This window comes from Loxodonta africana, chromosome 9 (assembly GCF_030014295.1).
Source record: "Loxodonta africana isolate mLoxAfr1 chromosome 9, mLoxAfr1.hap2, whole genome shotgun sequence".
NCBI classification, from domain to species: Eukaryota; Metazoa; Chordata; class Mammalia; order Proboscidea; family Elephantidae; genus Loxodonta; species Loxodonta africana.
In genome coordinates, this window is record NC_087350.1 from 16,260,072 (window position 1) to 16,279,237 (window position 19,166).

The following is a 19,166-nucleotide window of genomic DNA, read 5'->3' on the forward strand; positions in this document are numbered from 1 at the left end:
GAATAATACTATGCAACAATAAAGAAGAGTGATAAATCTCAGAAACATCTCACAACATGGATGAATCTGGAGGGCATTATGCTGCATGAAATAAGTCAGCTGCAAAAGGACAAATATTGTATGGGACCAGTATTACAAGAACTGAAGAAACGTTTTAAACACTGAAGAAAGCATACTTGATGGTTACGAGAGTGGGGAGTGAGGGAGAGGGGAATTCACTAACTAGATAATAGACAAGAATTATCTTAGGTGAAGGGAAGGACAACACACAGTACAGGGGAAGTCAGCACAACTGAACTAAAACAAAAACTAAGACATTTCCTGAACACAGCAAAACACTTCAAGGGACAGAGCAGCAGGGTCGGGGGTCTGGGGTCCATGGTTTCTGAGGACATCTATGTCAGTTGGCATAACAAAGCTTATTAAGAAGATGTTCTGCATCCCACTCTGGCCTGGGGTCTTAAAAACTTGCTAAAAAAAAAAACAAAACCCAGTGCCGTCGAGTCGATTCCGACTCATAGCGACCCTAATGGACAGATTAGAACTGCCCCATAGAGATTCTAAGGAGCGCCTGACAGATTCGAACTGCCAACCCTTTGGTTCACAGCCATAGCACTTAACCACTACGCCACCAGGGTTTCCTAAAAAAGCTTGCTAGTGCCATGTGAAATGCATCCATTGGTCCCATCCCACCTGGGACAAAGGAAAATGAAGAATATCAAAGATATAACGGAAAATATTAGCCCAAGAGACAAGAGGGTCAGCTAAACCAGAGACTCCATCAGCCTAAAGACCAGAAGAACTAAATGGTCCCTGGCTACCACCAGTGACCACCCTGACAGGGAACACAACAGATGGTCCCTGAAGGAGCAGGAGAAAAGTGTGGTAAAGAACACAAATTCTAGTAAAAAGACCAGACTTAATGGTCTGACTGAGACTGAGGAACCCCAGAAGACATGGCCTCTGGACTCTCTGTTAACCCAGAACTAAAATCATTCCTAAAGCCAACTCTTCAGACAAAGATTAGATTAGACTGTAAAACATAAAATAATACTCGTGAAAATTGTGCTTCTTAGTTCAAGTAGATACACAAGACTAAATGGGCAGCTCCTGTCCGGAGGTGAGATGAGAAAACAGTAAGTAATAGGAGCTGGTTGAATGGACACGGGAAAGCTGTGATGGAAAGGGAGAGTGTACTTTCACATTATAGGGATTGCATCTGGGGTCCCATAACAATATGTGTATAAATGTTTGTATGAGAAATTAACTTAAACTATAAATTTTCATCTAAAGCACAATTTCAAAAAGTGGCTCAGCATATTGGTAGTGGGGTGACTTGAATAGGAGGATGCTATAGTTTTAGTAACGGTGGCAATTGATTCTCCAATAGGGACCATTGTTGTAGACGGCCATGAGTTACACAAAGAAGACATTCGCCTCATGTACACCTTTGATCAGGCTACAGGGGGGACTGCACAATTTGAAGCACACTCGGATGCTCAGGTATTTTTCCGTCCCCTTTGAATATTCATTTTAAAAGAGGAATCAGAACATAAGAGGAGGAAGTATTTCCCTGTGCCTTTCTTAATAATGTTAGCAGCTTGTCTTTTGGTTTTATTAACTTCTCCACTATATGCCCTTGATTGTTGTTAGGTGCTGTTGAGTCGGTTTCAACTTGTAGCAACTCTGTGTACAACAGTGCGAAACACTGCCCAGTCCTGAACTGTCCTCACAATTGTTTTTATGCTTGAGCCCATTGTTGCAGCCACTGTCAGTTCATTAAATTGAGGGTCTTCCTCTTTTTCTCTACTTTACCAAGCATGACGTCCTTCTCCAGGGACTGATCCCTCCTGATAATATGTCCAAAGAATGTGAGTCGAAGTCTTGCCATCCTTGCTTCTAATCAGCGTTCTGGCTTACTTCTTCCAAGACAAATTTGTTTGTTCTTTTGGGAGTCCATGGTATATTCAATAGTCTTGGCCAACACCATAATTCAAAGGCGTCAGTTCTTCTTCGGGTTTCCTTATTCATTGTCCAGCTTTGTCATGCATGTGAGGCAATTGAAAACACCATGGCTTGGGTAAGGCGCACCTTAGTCTCCAGGGTGACATCTTTGCTTTTCAACACTTTGAAGAGGTCTTTTGGAACAGATTCGCCCAAGGCAGTACGTTGTTTGATTTCTTTACTGCTGCTTCTATGGGCTTTGATTGGGGATCCAATTAAGATGAAATTCTTGACAACTTCAGTCTTTTCTCCATTTATCATGATGTTGTAATCCACACTGAAGACTATAGTCTTTGATCTTCATCAGTAAGTCTTCAAGTCCACTTCACTTATAGCAAGCAAGGTTGTGTCATCTGTGTAACACGGGTTGTTAATTAGTCTTCCTCCATTCCTGATGCCCCATTCTTCTTTATATAGTCCAGCTTCTGGGATTTTTTGCTCAGCATACCGTTTGAATAGGTATGGTGAAAAGATAGAACCCTGTCTTTAAAACCACGTGGTATCCCCTTGTTCTGTTGGATTGACTGTCTCTTGATCTATGTACAGGTTCCCCATGAGCACAATTAAGTGTTCTGCAATTCTCATTCTTTGCATTTGATTAGTGAATACATGAACATTTCTTTTGTGACCTCTTCAGGTAATTGTTCTAGGTTGTACAAAAATGTATAAAATGTAACCCCACCCTTCAAGGGATGAATCAGTCATTCAGACAGGAAAGTAAACCAATACTTATTTTTCTGCTTGATCAGTTAATCTGCTAGAAGTTAGTTCAGAGATGGGTTCCTATGTAAAATCTGGGGTAGAGTTGGGGTAGTCAGGGAACACTACTTGAAGAGTATGTATAGGTTGTTCTAGATTCTAGAGTCGGTATTTTTTGTAGTGATGGATCAGAGGAAATCTCTTTTCACTCCTGACCAAACTTTTCGAGGCAGATGGGTTATAGGATCTTCAGTGTGGGAGTAGGGAAAATTGCTGGAAGTCACCATGTGTTTAGCATGCCATGGACAGTGGGAGGTGAAGTTGCAGCTCTATTATCAGGAAGGCTGACTCCTCAAGCCTTTAGAAAGGGGCTTAAGTTAGCAATCAAAGGTGAAGAGGCTAGGAACGAAGGAAGAGGAGAGGTGGGGAGGGAATCTGTAAACACAATGGGGATGGACGTCCCTTCTTACTGATGACACTATTGCTGCCATTGTTGGTGACCCGCCTGCTGGGCCTTCTGATTATAGCAAATGTGAGGGAGGGCCTGAAGAATTTGTCCATAATTATACGAGCGTCATCTTGGATCTTGAGCTTCCTGACATGGTTTAATTATTGTAGTGAGCTGTGGTGGCTCTGTCCTGAGCCCTTCATTCAGTTCCAGTTCTACCTCCTTGTGTCTTTGTAAAGCAGGGCAAGTCTGTTAACTTCTCTGATTTACTTCTTCATAGCAAGTGGGGATAATGCTTAATTTTCAAGGATTTTGTAGAATATATTTCACTGTATAATGTGCTTTATAGTAGAAGTGACATTATAGCTATTTACTGTATCACAATCAACAACCTTTACAAAAGATGAGATAGAAAAGTAGATAAAGTTAGCAAGAAGATAGCAGTTTAAACTAAATCATATAAAAAGTATTGCGATCTCTTATAGAAATCATTGTGTCCTGAATCATGCTGACGAACCAACGGACAGAAAAGGTCATGGTGAAAAAACAACTTGGAGGAGTGGCTGCCTTGAGGCCTTTGATCCACTAGTTTTTTTTCTTTATAGTTGTGCTGCTTCAAGCACTTCATGATTGTTAGTCTTTCATTTTGTTGATATTTATTAGAAAGCAGTCACATGAGGGACTCTTTCATAAAAGCAAATCTCAGGGCATCTCCTGTACAGATTACCGCTTTGGCCCTATGTTTCAAAAAACAGTTGAGAAAAAAGAGCTACACCTTTTTCCATAGATAAAGGAATACCAAACCAAAAACCAAACCCCGTGCCATCAAGTCGATTCTGACTCACAGCGACCCTATAGGACAGAGTAGAACTGCCCCAGAATTTCCAAGGAGTGCCTGGTGGGTTTGAACTGCTGACCCTTTGGTTAGCAGCCGTAGCACTTAACCACTGTGCCACCAGGGTTTCCAGATAAAGGAATAGCTGGTTAAAATGGACAGAGCTAGAAAGCAACTAAGTGACTTTTCTTTCCTTTGCTGAGTTGTATGAATAAATGGTGTTGCATTAAAGACTTTGCAGAATTTTTTTTTTTAATTATGGTAAAATATATACAAGATAAAATTTGCCATTTTAACAATTTTCAAGTATATAATCCAGTGACATTAATTATACTCCTAACATTGTGGAACCATCACCGTTATTTATTTCAAAAATTTGTGTCACTCCAAACAGAAACTCAGTGCCTATTAAACTATACCTCTCGTCTCCCCCGGCCCAGGCCCTGATAATGTCACATCTGCTTGCTTTCTGTGTGCATTCGTCTACTCTACATATTCCGTATAATTGAGATCATGCAATATTTGACCTTTTGTATCTGGTTTATTTCACTTAACATAATCCTGTCAAGGTTTATCCGTGCCATAACATTGCACCAGAACTTCGTATCTCTTTATGGCTGAATAATATTCCATTGTATGCATATGTCATTTTATTTATGCATCTGTTGAAGGGCCTTGGGGGTTTCCATCTTTTGACTATTGTGAATAATGCTGCAATGAATATTGGTATACAAATATATGTTTGAGTCCCTGCTTTCCTGTTTTTTTTTTTTTTTTTGAGTGTATACCTAGAAATGGAATGGATCGCGTCATATGGTAATTCAGTGTTTAACTTTTTGAGGAATCGCCAAAATGTTTTCAGTACAGGCTGCATCATTTTATATTCCTGTCAGCAATGCAGAAGGGTTCCAGTTTCTCCACATCTTCTCCAATACGTGTTTGTTTTGTTTTGTCTTTTATAATAGCCATCCTGTTGTTGTTGTTCTTAGTTGCCATTGAGCCAACTCTGACTTAGGGCAACCCCATGTACAACAGACAGATGGCCCAGTTCTGTGGCATCTTTTTTGATTACTGATTCAGTATCTTCATCTGTTGTATCTGTTGAGATCTTCTATTTCTTGAGTCAAGTTAGGTAATTTGTGTGTTTCCAGGAATTTGTCCATTTCGCCTAGATTATCAAATTATTCATACTATTATAATCCTTTTTCATTTCCGGATGACCAGTAGTAATGTCCCTATAATTATTTCTTGTTTTACTTTTTGTGTCTTGTCTCTTTCTTGGTCATTCTAGCTAAATGTTTGTCAGTTTTATTGATCTTGTCAAAAAGCCAACTTTCAGTTGGTCATTCTAGCTCAATGTTTATCAGTTTTATTGATCTTGTCAGAAAGCCAACTTTCAGTTTCATTGATCCCTCTGTTGTTTTTATGTTTTCTATTTCATTGGCTTCTGCTCTAATTTTTATAATTTCTTCCTTGTACTAGCTTTGGGTTTAGGTTGCACTTCTTTTTCTAATTCTTTAAAGTGTGAAGTTAGAGTATTGACTCAGAATTTATTGTTAAACAGCATGCTAAGTTTGAAAGAGTGTTTTCCTTTATTGTCATGATGTGCACTCTTCATTCTTTCAGGCTTTGGTTCTCTTAGATGTCACCCCTGACCAGTCGATGGTGGATGAAGGATTGGCTCGGGAAGTCATCAATCGCATCCAGAAACTTCGTAAGAAGGTCTGTTTTTTCAGATTACGAACAATCTAGTTAGGTCTTTCTGTTTGTTTTTTTGATGGTCGGAGAATAGGAGAGGTAGGTAACATAAACCTCAGGGATTGATTTTTGATCTTATTCAGTAATCTCCTACCCATTCAGTTTGTACTTTGTAGGAAAGATGGTCCTCTTTCACTCCCTATTTGTTCAGTCACAAGATGGATAATTTTTGTTTCCACCCGACCTGTGCCTCTTTCCATCTTTTTTTAGTTCCCTGTGGCTTCCACAGAATCATTTGCTAGGGAGATAGCTCTTCCAACTAGTACAGTTATGTTGGAAGTAAGGTACAGAAATTAATCAGAGATGACATTGGTTGTGTCTGGGGAAGCCAGAGGTGGCAGTTTGTGTGGAAAAGCACCTAGCCCAGAGAAGAAATTGTTGGGTCTGGACAGAGTCGGGTGATTCTTCTTCATTAGGGAGCTGGAGTGAAGATGCAGCCAAGTCCTTGCCAGGTGAGAGGTCCTAAGAGCTTCTACCGCAAGGAGGGAGTTCACATATAGAAGGGCTATCCAGCACATCTTCTTACCCAGGCTAGGTGTTTTTAGGGTATGAGAAGACCACTCTAGCAGATAACAAGAGGGCACTTGGTTGAGCTCTTTCTGAGTTCAGACTTTTGTCAGTGTGTTCTTACTCAGTTACTCTTTTGTTTCAAAAATGTTCATGAGATACTGATTTTGACAGGGAAAGATACATGCCCTCCCTTCAAAGAGTGGGGAGATGGACACAAAAACAGTTTACTGAAGTACTTAGTCCTGTGGCTTGCCCAAGAAAGGATGGGACAGGTAACTGTTCCCTTGTGTAATTTTTTAGAATGGGATTATTAGTCCTTGTTCAACAGTCCCTTATGTTTTGATTAACAAAATGTGTTTTCATTTTTCTGTATGTTTAGTGCAATTTGGTTCCAACTGATGAAATAACAGTTTATTATGAAGTAAAATCAGAAGAAAAGTATCTGAATAATGTTATTGAAAGCCACACAGATTTTATACTTGCCACCATAAAGGCTCCTTTGAAACCATATCCAGTTCCTGTATCAGATAAAATCCTTATTCAGGAAAAAATACAGGTGAGTTCTTAGTTCTGTTGAACTGCTCAAGATTTAAAATTAGTTTTTACTTCAAGTTTATATAGTCACATTTTGATATTCTGTCCTCCAATAGAGAATGGTGTAGTACTCAGTCCTAAAGCATTGCTCAGGACAAGAGTCAATAATGGTCAGAGAGAGGATGTCCAGAAGAGAGGGAGAGAGAGGGAAGGCTGATCTGTTCTCACAGCGCTTGTCCTGAGAGAGGTATCCAGGAGGGTGTGTCAGATTTGCCAGGAGATGGGGGTCCTGTTTTGTTTAAAATCAAAGAAGTCAATATTGTGGCTTCTGAGAATTATTGCTAAAAGTAAACAGCAATTAGCTTGAACAGCAGTTAACTTGTATGTTAGTTGTTGTCATTAGTTGCTGTCGAGTTGGCAACTTTATGGTAGTAGGTTATGCGTGAAATTATAACAGTGTTTCCTGTTGGTACATCTGGGAATTTAAGATGTAACTATGAAAGTCTAATGCCAACACATGGAAGATATTGCCAGTAATTCAGGAGCAGGTCATTTATAACAGAGGAAGAACTCTTTGCTATATCATTAAGTCATTTATTCAATCATTGGTTCCTTGTCTTGTTTGTACTTTGTATGGGCCAAATAGAAAACACAAGCAGGGGTTGAAAGTGGCTGTTTCTGTTTTCAGTGGGGACAAGTTACAGGAGTTTGAAATTTTTATTAGTTTGTGGTGGCTTACGTGGAGCTGTGATGCTGGTAGCTATGCCACTGGTATTTCAAATACCAGCAGGGCCATCCACAGTGGACAGGTTTCAGTGGAGCTTCCAGACTAAAGCACACTAGGAAGAAGGACCTGGCAGTCTACTTCTGAAAAATTGCCCAATGAAAACCTTATGAATAGCAGCAAAACATTGTCTGACATAGTACTGGAAGATGAGCCCCTCAGATTGGAAACCACTCAAAATACAACTGGGGAAGAGTTGCCTTCTCAAAGTAGAGTCGATCTTAATGACATGAATGGAATCAAGCTCTTGGGGCCTTCATTTGCTGGTGCAGCACGACTCAAAATGAGAAGAAACAAGCTGCAAACATCCATTAATAATCAGAACGTAAAGTGTATGAAGTATGAATCTAGAAATATTGGAAGCCGTAAAAAATGAAATGGAGTGCATAAAGATCGATATCCTAGGAATTAGCTAAAATGAACTGGTATTGGCCATTTTGAATCAGACATCCGTATGGTCTGTGCTGGGATTGACAAACTAAAGAGGAATGGCGTTGGATTCATCATCAAAAAGAACATTTCAAGATCTTTCCTGAGGTACAACGCTGTCAGTGATAGGATAATAATATACCTACAAGGAAGACAAGTTAATACAACTGTTACTCAAATTTGGCATCAACCACTAAGGCCAAAGTTGAAGAAATTGAAGATTTTTACCAGCTTCTGCTGTCTGAAATTGATCAGACATGCGATCAAGGTGCATTGATAATTGTTGGTGATTGGGATGCGAAAGTTGGAAACAAAGAAAAAGAATCAGTAGTTGGAAACTACGGCCTTGGTGATAGAAACGATGCTGGAGATTGCATGATAGGATTTTGTAACACCAATGACTTATTCATTACAGATACCTTTTTTCAACAACATAAATGGCAACTGTACACGTTGGCATCATTGGATGGAAAACACAGGAGTCAAATTGACTATATCTGTGGAACGAGATGATGGAGAAATGCAATATCATAAGACAGAACAAGGCAAGGGGCCAACTGCGGAACAGATTATCAGTTACTCATATGCAAGTTCAAGTTGAAGCTGAAGAAAATTAAAACAAGTCAAAAGCCGTAGTATTACCTAGTGATAATCCCACATGAATTTAGAGACCATCTCAAGAATGGATTTGATGCATTGAATGATAATGACCAAAGACCAGATGAGTTGTGGGGTGACATCAAGGACATCACACATAAAGAAAGCAAACGGTTATTAAAAAGACAAGAAAGAAAGAAAAGACCAAAACGGATGACAGAACAGACACTGAAACTTACTTTTGAATGTAGATAGCTAAAGCCAGTGGAAGAAATGATGACGTAAAAGAGCTGAACAGAAGATTTCGAAGGGAAGCCTAAGAAAACAAGAGTAAAGTATTATAATGAAATGTGCAAAGACCTGGAGATAGAAAACCTAAAGGAAGAACACACTCGGCATTTCTCAAGCTGAAAGAACTGAAGAAAAATTTTAAGGCTGAAGTTACAATACTGAAGTTTTTATGGGCAAAATATTGGACAACATAGAAAGCATCAAAAGAAGATGGAAGGAATACAGTGGCACTGTACCGAAAAGAATTTGTTGATGTTCAGCCAACTCAGGAGGTAGCATATAATCAAGGGCTGATGGTACTGAAGGAAAGAAGTCCTAGCTGCACCGAAGGCATTGGTGAAAAACAAGGCTTCAGAAATTGATGGAATAACCAATTGAGATGTTTCAACAAATGGATGCAACACTGAAAGCACCTACTCATCTGTGCCAAGAAATTTGGAAGACACCTACCTGGCCAGCCAACTGGGAAAGATCCGTATTTGTGCCAAAAAATAGTGATCCAACAGAATGCACAGATTACCAGAGAATATCATTAATATCACACGCAAGTAAAACTTTGCTGTAGATGATTCAAAAGAGATTGCAGCAGTTAAGTACAATGCCAGAAATTCAATCTGGATTCAGAAAAGGACATGGAATAAGGAATATCATTGCTGCTGTCAGATGGATCTTGACTGAAAGTAGAAAATACCAGAAAGATGTTTACCTGTGTTTCATTAACTGTACAAGGGTATTTTACCAGTTGGATCATAACAAATTATGGGTAACATTTTGAAAAAATGAGAATTCCAGAACACTTAATTGGGCTCATGCAGAACCTGTACATAGCCCAAGAGGCAGTCGTTCGAACAGAACAAGGGGATACTGCATGGTTTAGAATCAGGAAAGGTGTGTGTCAGGGTTGTGTCCTTTCACCATACTTATTTAATCTGTATGCTGAGCAATAATCCGAGAAGCTGAACTTTATAAAGAAGAATGTGGTGTCAACGATTAGAGGAAGACTTATTAACAACCTGTGATACGCATTTAACACAGCTTTGCTTGCTAAAAGCAAAGTAGAGGAAGCAGGAAGCACTTACAGATGAAGCTCAAAGACTACAGCCTTCAGTATGGATTACACCTCAAAATGAAACAAAAATCTTCACAATTGGCCCAATAAACAACATCATGATAAATAGAGAAAAGATTGAAGTTGTCAAAAGATTTCATCTTACTTTGATCCACAATCAACACCTATGGAAGCAGCAGTCACAAAACCAAATGATGTATTCCGTTGGGTGAATATAAGTTGTCACTTTGAGGACTAAGGTATGCCTGACCCAGGCCATGGTATTTTAAATTGCCTCATATGCATGCAAAACGCAAACAGCTAATAAGGTCTGTCTTGGAAGAAGTACAGCCAGACTGCTCCTTGGAGCTGTGATGGTGAGATCTCATCTCACATACTTTGGACATGTTGTCAGGAGGGGCTAGTCCCTGAAGAAGGACTTCATGATTGGTAGAGGGTTAGCAAAAAAAAAAAAAAAAGGAGGATCCTGAACAAGATGGCTTGATACAGTGGCTGCAGCCATGCACTCAAACGTAGCAATGATTGTGAGGATGGTGCAGGTTCAGGCAGCGTTTCGTTCTCTTGTGTATAGGGTTGCCGAGTCGGAACCTGCTCAAGGCAACTTAGAAACAAGGATATTTTACTAAATATTTTGAAGTTTTAGAAATGAGCATATATTGTTTGTATGATCAAAGAAAAAAATTTACTTTTTGAAAAGTACAGAGTACAAGGAGGAAAAAATGGGGGAAGAAATTGTAGCTGTTTCCTATTTCAGTGATAAGATTGAATATGTTCCCAAAATTGCATAGAGTGCTTCTTTCATGGTCTTTGTTATTTGGTGGTCCGTGGCCCACAATATTTCAAATGTTGCAGTTACTCAATCACACGTTTTCATATGTTCAGTTAAAGGGGTCTGAACTGGAAATTACACTCACCAGAGGATCATCCCTGCCTGGTCCCGCTTGTGCATATGTCAATGTTAACATTTGTGTAAATGGGAGTGAGCAAGGTAAGAGTAAGTAAACTTAATGGTTTATTCCATTTTTGTAGTAAAACCTATGGATGTTTTTAAGGCTATTATAAAGGAATTGATGAATTTTGATACTTTTTAATTATCATCAAAAGGAATCCACAAAAGTAAATGATGGGACTTGCACTTCTGGGAACATGGAGTAAATGTACTTTTCCCTGTTTCTTTTTCTGGGTACAACTAAATGGGACATTATATATAAAAACAGTAAGACAGCAATGAAAAGAAAAACATAAGGAGGCTGTGGATGATAGAAAGAAGCAGACTTTGGGACCCAGTAACAAAACAGTGGTGTGTTTTCTTTTTAATGTTACACACATGAAGCTGAGGGTGTCAGCCTGGAAGTGCCAACAGGTATAGACAAAAGAAGTCCCAGCAACATCCTGCTTTCTCTAGCAAAAAATCTGTGAAAGTGGCAGCCTAGCAAGACAGAAAATTTTTAGACAGTCACCACTCTCCACAGAAAACTGTGGCCTAACCACCACCCACATCAGTAAAGAGTAGGTGAATAGCCCAAACTTCCACCCTCATCTGGCTGAACTGAGGTGCCTTAAGTGCCACCTTCCTCACCACCACCACCACCACCACCATCACCACCACAGTGGTGGTAGTGAATACCAAGTAGTAAGCTGGGACTTTCATTCCAGTAGTGGTCACGAGCCCCTCCCCACTCAATGGTGTCAGTGGAAACTACTGATCTTCCATCTCCACTGGGCAGTAGCAAGGTATTCCTCTCCCTCCCCACTGGAGTGGTGTCAGAGTAGTCTCAGTGGAGAGTCAGGGCTTTCACCACTGCCTAATTATAATGAGCCCACATGTCACCGCCACCAAGGTGTTAGTGAAACAGTAATGAGGCACTCCTACCCCTCACAGCCTGGAAACAACTGGAAAGCTGGAGCCCACACCCCTCACCCAACACTAGCAAGGAGTCATTGGAGACACGAGTAGGGACTCTGTATTTCTACTCCCACCTTGCAGTAATGAGGCAGTGCCCAGTGTCATAAGTCAGCTAAAATAGTTTAAATAAGAAGCAGTCAAACCCGTTGCCATTAGGTCAATTCGGACTCATAGTGACCCTATAGGACAGAGTAGAACTGCCCCATAGGGTTTCCAAGGAACAGCTGGTGGATTTGAACTGCCGTCCTTTTGGTTAGGAGCCATAGCTCTTAACTACTGTACCACCAGAGCTCCAACTTAGAACCAGAGTCTCAAAATAATACCTAAAATGTCTCCATTTCAATTGAAAATCACTCAGTGTACCAAGAACCAGGAAGATCTCAAACTGAATGAAAAAATACAATCAGTATATACAGACACCAAGATGATAGAGATATTGGAATTATCTAACAGAATTTGAAACCGCCATATTAAAATCATTTCAAGAAGCCATTAGAATCCCTAACTGAGACAAATTAGAAATGGAGAAAGCCTCAGCAAAGAAATAGGAGATAGAAAGAACCAAATGAAGTTTTAGAACTGAAAAAAATACAATAACTGAAACAAAAACCCAATGGATGGGCTCAGCAGCAAAATGGAAGAGAGAGAAGAAAGAATATGTGAACTGAAGGAGAAAATACCCATTCCAAGCAATAGAGACTGAAAAAAAATGAACAAAGCTTCAAGCACCTGTGGAACAATAACAAAAGATTAACCTTCATGTCATCAGAATAGGAGAATAAGAGGAGAAAGGATAGGACTAAAAAAAATACTTAAAGACATAATGGCTGAAAACTTCCCAAATTTGGCCAAAAGGTATAAACCTACACATTTAAAAAGATGAACAGACCCCAAACAAAATAAGCCAAAATGAATTTGCCACAAGACACATCATAGTCAAACTTAAGAAAACATTTTAGAAACAGATTGAATACCTTACTTATAGGGGGAAGGCAATTCAGATGATAGCAAATTTCTCATCAGAAACCATGAAAGCCAGAAGGTAAAAGGACATTTTTCAAATAGTGCTGTCTACCTTGAATTCTGTATCCATCGGAAATATCCTTCTGGTTGATGGGAAAATCAAGACATTCTTAGATTAAGGAAAACTAAAGGAATTATCATCAACAGACTTATCCTAAAAAAATGGCTATAGGAAGGTCTTGAGATATAAAATGATAAAAGATGGAATCTGGGAATATTAGCAAGGAAGAAAGAACAATAGAAAGAGTCAAAACATAGGTAATTTAAATAGACTCTCCTTTTTCTTGGATTTTCTAATTAATCTGTGTTGAAGCAAAACTGTATAGAGAAGAAATTTTAAAACAATTATAAATAGGGAAGAGTAAAGAAACATAAGGGAGATAAGGCTTCTGTACTTCACGTGAACTGGTAAAATGTTGATACCAGTAGATTGTGGTAAGTTATGTGCATATAATGTGCTACTTAGAACAGCTGCTAAAAAAGCCTATGTCAAGATATACATACAAAAACAAGTCAAAATGCAAATCTGGTATATGTCCTGTAAGCCATCGGAAGCTAGGAAAAAGAAAACAAACAACAAATAGGACAAATAAAAAACAACAAATAAAATTGAAGACATGTGTCCTAGTTATCTAATGTTGCTATAAGAGAAATATCACAGGCGGTTGGCTTTATCAAACAGAAATTTATTCTCTCACAGTCTAGGAGCCTAGAAGTCCAAATTCAGGGTGCCAGCTCTAGAAGAAGCCTTTCTCACTCTGTTGGTTCTAGGGGAAGGTCCTTGTCATCAGTTTTCCCCTGGATTAGGAGCCTCTCAGCTCAGGTACTCCAGGTCCAATGGACATGCTCCATTCCTGGCTCTTGTTTCTTGGTAGTATGAGGTCCCTCTTCTCTTTGCTGGTTCTCTCTTTTATATCTCAAAAGACATTGACCCAAGGTACAACCTAATGCTGTAGATTGAGTCCTGCCTCATTAGCATCTAATCCTGCCTTATGAATATCATAGAGGTTAGGATTTACAGTATATCAGATAATCACATCAGATCACAAAATGGTGGACAGCTGTGCGATACTGGGAATTGTGACCTAGCCCAATTGACACACATTTTGAGGAGGACACAATCCAGTCCACAACAACAAGGCTTAATGTACCAGTAATTACAGTAAATCTAAATGGTCTAAATATACCAATTAACAGATTGGCACATTGATGATATGCTTTCTGTAAGAAACCCTTCAAATGTAAAAATATAGGCAGATTGAAAATAAAAGGATGAAAAAAGATACTAGGCAAACATTAACCAAAAGAAAATAAGAATGGGTATGTTTATATCAGATAAACTAGATTTCAGAGCATAGAAAATTACCAGAGACTTTTAAGAATGATTCAAGTGTCAGTCCACCTAGAAGACATGAAGATGCTAAATTTATATGCACCAAACAACAGAACTACAAAATACGTGAAGCAGAAACTGATAGACCTTAAGGGGAGAAATAGACAAATATAAAATTATAGCCAGAGACTTCATTTGTCTTTCAACCATTGATAGAAGAGCTAGACTCAGAAAATCAGCAAAGATACAGAAGAATTTAACACACTCGAACAGCAGGATATAGTTCACATTTATAGAACACTCCACCCAACAGCAACAGAACACATTGCATTCAAGTGCCACAGACATTTACCAAGATAGCCTGGACCATAAAATGTACCTCAACAAATTTAAAAGAGGTAAATCCATACCGTGTGTATTCTCTGAACACAATGGAATCAAACAAAAAATCAGTGACAGAAAGATAAATGGAAAACCTTGACACACTTGAAAACTAAACAGCATACTTTTAGGCAGTTCCTCAAAAACCTAGTAATAACACCACCATAAGACTCAGCAAACATTGTGTGCTACAACTGGAAAAAAAGCAACTGCTTATGGATAACCAAACTCCGTATGAGATTTGGTTCCTTGGTTTGGAGTATTAGGGTCATGGTTTAACAAGACATCCCAGTTAATTGGGCTAATGTCATGTTTAGTGCTTCTGTTCTACCTCCTCGTTCATTGTAGTTGCATAGTGCCTGGTGTCTTAAAAGCTTGCAGGCATCCACCTGAAGCACAGCAAATGGTCTCTGTTTACCTCGAGCATCAGAGGAAGAAGGAGGGTCAGGAATAGGAGGAGGAAATGGAATGTGTGGCTAATTGCCTTCACGAACACGTGCCTCCTTTGCCGTGAGACTAGAAGAATGGGATGGTCTCTGGCTCCCATTACCAGATGTTTTGATCAAAGATTCTATAGAAGAGTCCTGATCATAAGGGGGACATACAGAACAGAATTTCAGATTCTCATGGAATCCAAACATTTCTGGAGCCCACGGAAGCTGAATGAACTTCCAAAACGTGCGCTTTGAGATAATCTTTAAACCATAAAAAAAAAAAAAACCTTGAATTCTTTAAATCAAACAGTAGTTTAGCTTAATTAGTAAAGAATCTGCCTTGAGCTTTGTGCTCTTTTAAAGAATTACCCATGCAGGACCAAATTGACAACAGCAACTTGAAAGAATACACAGGAAACTTAGGCAGCAGTTAGTTTATGTTAACGGTTCAGAAAAGGAGGGTGAGAATAATTGCACAACTGAATGTAATCCATGTCACCAAAGTGTACACGTAGAAATGATTGAATTGGTGAATGTTCTGCTGTGTGTTTCTAACAGTGACAAAAAAAATTATTTAAAAAAAAAGCTAAACAACACACTTCTAATAGTCTGTGGATCCGGGAGGAAGTCTCAAGGAAAATTAAAAAACAAAAACAGAACTAAATGAAAGGAGAATGTCATACCTCAAAATATTTGGGTCACAGCTAAAACAGTGCTTAGAAGGAAGTTTATAGCACCAAAGGCTTACATTATCAAAAGAAAGGTTTCTCAATAACCTTAAGGTCCAATGTTTCTGCTTTTTGATAAGATTTAAAAAAGTAAAATAAACTCAAAGCAAACAGAAGGAAGACAAATAACAGGAATCAGGGCAACTCAAATCAGGAAAATAGAAAATCAGTGAAACAAAAATCAGGCACTTTGAAGTAATCAATAAAATCGATAAACCTCTAGCTAGACTGACAAAAAAAATATCAGGAACGAAATGGAATATCACTACAGACTCTGAGAAATCAAAAAGGTAATAAGCAAATGCTGCAAACAACCCTACGTGCATATATTTGACAACTTAGATGAAATGGGCCAGTTTCTCAAACCACAGACTACAACACTTCACCCAATATGAAAAACAATTTTAATGGCCCTATAATGGGTGTGGAAACCCTGGTCACATAGTGGTTAAGAGCTACGGCTGCTAACCAAAAAGTTGGCAGTTCAAATCCACCAGGCACTCCTTGGAAACCCTACGGTGTCCTATATGGTCCCTAATGAGTGGGAATTGACTTGACGGCAGTGGGTTTGGTGGTTTTTTCTTTTTTTTTTTTATAATGGGGGAGCTTAATTGCTCCACTAAAAGTTGGTAGTTGGAATCCACCTAGTGGTAACCCAGAAGATAGCCCTGGCAAACTGCCTCCATTAAGATTACAGGCAATTAAACCCTATGGAACAGTTCTGCGCTATAACACGTGGGGTCACCATGAGTCAGAGTTGACTCAGTGGCAACTAGCAACAACAACAACATAGCTCTGAAGATTGAATTTGTAATTTAAAATCTTTCAAAAGAGGAATCTCCAGACTGAGATGATTTCACTGGAGAATTCTATCAGATGCTTAAAATATTAATATCAGTTTTACACAAACTCCTCCATTAAGTAGAAGAGGAGGAAATGCTCCCCAGCTCATTTTATAAAGCTCATATTCCCACATCACCAAAACCAGACAGCATAAAAAAGAAAACTACCAGCCAATATCTTTCCCAAACACAGACATAAAAATTCTTAACAAAATATTATGAAATAGAATTCAGGTATGTATTTTAAGAGTCGTGCATCGTGACCAAGTGGGATCTATTCTATGGATGCAAGGCTGGTTCACTATTCAGAAATTAATCAATGTAATCTACCATGTTAACAAACTAAAAGATTACGTGATTATATCGATGCAGAAAAGGCATTTGACAAAATTCAAAGCAGCCATTTGTGATAAAAACCCTCAGATATTAAGAGAGGAACTTCCTCAACTTAATGAGCATCTACAAAAAAAAAAATTACAGCTGACATTATAATACTTCATGATGCTTTTTGCGTGAGATTGGGAGCAAGACAGGGATTCCTGTTCTCACTACTTTTATTCATTGTATTGGAAGTTCTAAGAGAAGAAAAGGAATTAAATGGCATATAGATCAGAAAGGAAGAAGTAAAATTGTCCTTATTTGTAGATAACATGATTCTCTGTGTAGAAAATCCCAAGGAATCTACCAAAAACAAAAAACAAACCAAAAAAACCCCAAGAACTAATAACTGGACGTTCACGTTGACTAGGTTGAAGACGACATGCCCTGAATTGGTCTGCCTACCAGCGCTGTGGCCAGCTGCTTCCAGGGTGTCTGTGTGTTCATTTGAACCTGTGATTATGCCTTGGGCAATATGTAGTTTCCCCCAACTGCTGCATAAGTTCAGTGATCTATATGGCGTGTGAGCTGCAGGAGGCTACGAGATAGGACAACTAAATGTAACATCTGACCCTAGACTAGGTCTTATACTGGAGGAGGGAAAATCCTATACAGGGCGTTATTAAATTAAATAAATACAGTTAATCTAAGGTGTATGAAAATCAACATCTGGAGCCTCTTGAGAATGATTTTTAAAATAATGATCAGATAGTATTTTTAATTAGTCTGCCTAGGTCTTCAGAATTCATAAATGGTACAAGGTGAAAAGTGAAAGTCATAAAGACAGAAAGTTTACTGTAGAAAAACATGACTACAGATTGCCTGATAGAGTTCTGTTCTTGGACTTCTGCCAAGGATTGCCAAAACACATCGTAACCATGTCCATAGTGTTGAAGAATTAGGACTTAAACCCCTGGTATCCCCTGACGTATCCTCCAGATTTAGCATTTTCTTTTTACTTTTCTGACTATTTCTTTTGTGGCTTTTTAGGTGGAGTTTTGCTTCTAGAAAATCCAAAAGGCGATAATAGGTTGGACCTTTTAAAGCTGAAGAGCATTGTTAGTAGCATTTTTAAGGTTAAAAATACAGAGCTGGTTGTCTTCCATGATGAAACAGGTATGTGGAAAATCAAAAGATGTCCATGGCCTTTGACATGACGTGGATTGATGAGGATCTTAACTTGTTATCACTTACGCTACATAACCTTTGCTGCTTTTCTGAGTCAGGGAAGGACTTTTAAACAATGCTTGACTACAGAGTCTCTTTTGTGCCCCCTTCATTGTGTAATACAGTTGAAAGAACTCCGGACTTATTAAGAGATGTGGTGGGTTTTATGGGATGGGTTTCAGGCTGCGCAAACCTCCCTGGTGAATTTTTACTTTAAGCATATTGCCTAAATCCTCCTAAATCCAGATTTTCCATAAGATAAGCCTAAGTAAAATTTTAAAGAATTGTAAATAGTTTCTCGTTTTCAGAAACATTTAAATAATTTAACAAAAGAAGAAATCCAAATGGTCAACAAGTAGAGGAAACATGGCTAACCCTCAGTGGTAATCAGGAAAATACAAGTTAAAATAGCAATCAGATACCACCAGATTGGCAAAAACTAGAAAAAACATACCGTATCAGATATCGGCAAGGATATTGAGTAAGAGGAATGCCCATTCACTGCTGGAGTATAAATTGATAGAGCCACTGTGGAAAATCGTTTGCCATTTATCTGTTAAGGATTGCTAAAAGTGACGTGGGAGAAGCTGGGGGAAGTAAAATTCTGGTCAGTTGGAGGATCTAAGGAAAATCTCTAAGATCCACAAAGAGGAAGTGGTAAGTCAGTAGAAGGCTCGAATCTCTGACTGAAGTCACTGTGGAATGAGAAGTGGAGAGCAAGGACAAACTGGAACCCACATCTGTCCAGCCCCATCTAACACTGACAGGTGACCTGCAGGAGACACCGCTGGTGCCCTTTGCCCCAGAAGTGTGTTTGTGCCTGGCCTAGGACTTGGATGAGCAGGAGGAGGGGCCACATGTGGTCCTTGTGCTGTCTCACTCTATGACAGGCACTCCACTGGTGCCTGGGCCCTGTGTTAACCTTTTGAACATAATAACTGTTGCTAAAAAACTTCTGCCTTCTAAATCCCATGTAGGTTTCTCTTGTGGTCAACCCTTATCCAGAGCCATGCAGG

General features: G+C 39.0%; 1 protein-coding gene across 2 annotated transcripts in view; it reads left to right on the forward strand.

The window, feature by feature from the left end:
* The window catches only part of IARS1 (isoleucyl-tRNA synthetase 1), a 119,244-nt gene that overhangs the window by 89,333 nt on the left and 10,745 nt on the right, over positions 1 to 19,166 (forward strand). Inside the window, exons 27-31 of one of the 2 annotated variants that reach the window (XM_010600651.3) lie at positions 1,391 to 1,503; positions 5,613 to 5,708; positions 6,634 to 6,810; positions 10,841 to 10,952; positions 17,974 to 18,099. In XM_010600651.3, coding sequence (XP_010598953.1) covers positions 1,391 to 1,503; positions 5,613 to 5,708; positions 6,634 to 6,810; positions 10,841 to 10,952; positions 17,974 to 18,099 — 624 coding nt within the window. The remainder of the gene's footprint in view (positions 1 to 1,390; positions 1,504 to 5,612; positions 5,709 to 6,633; positions 6,811 to 10,840; positions 10,953 to 17,973; positions 18,100 to 19,166) is intronic. The other variant, XM_003421084.4, reaches the window with a different exon arrangement.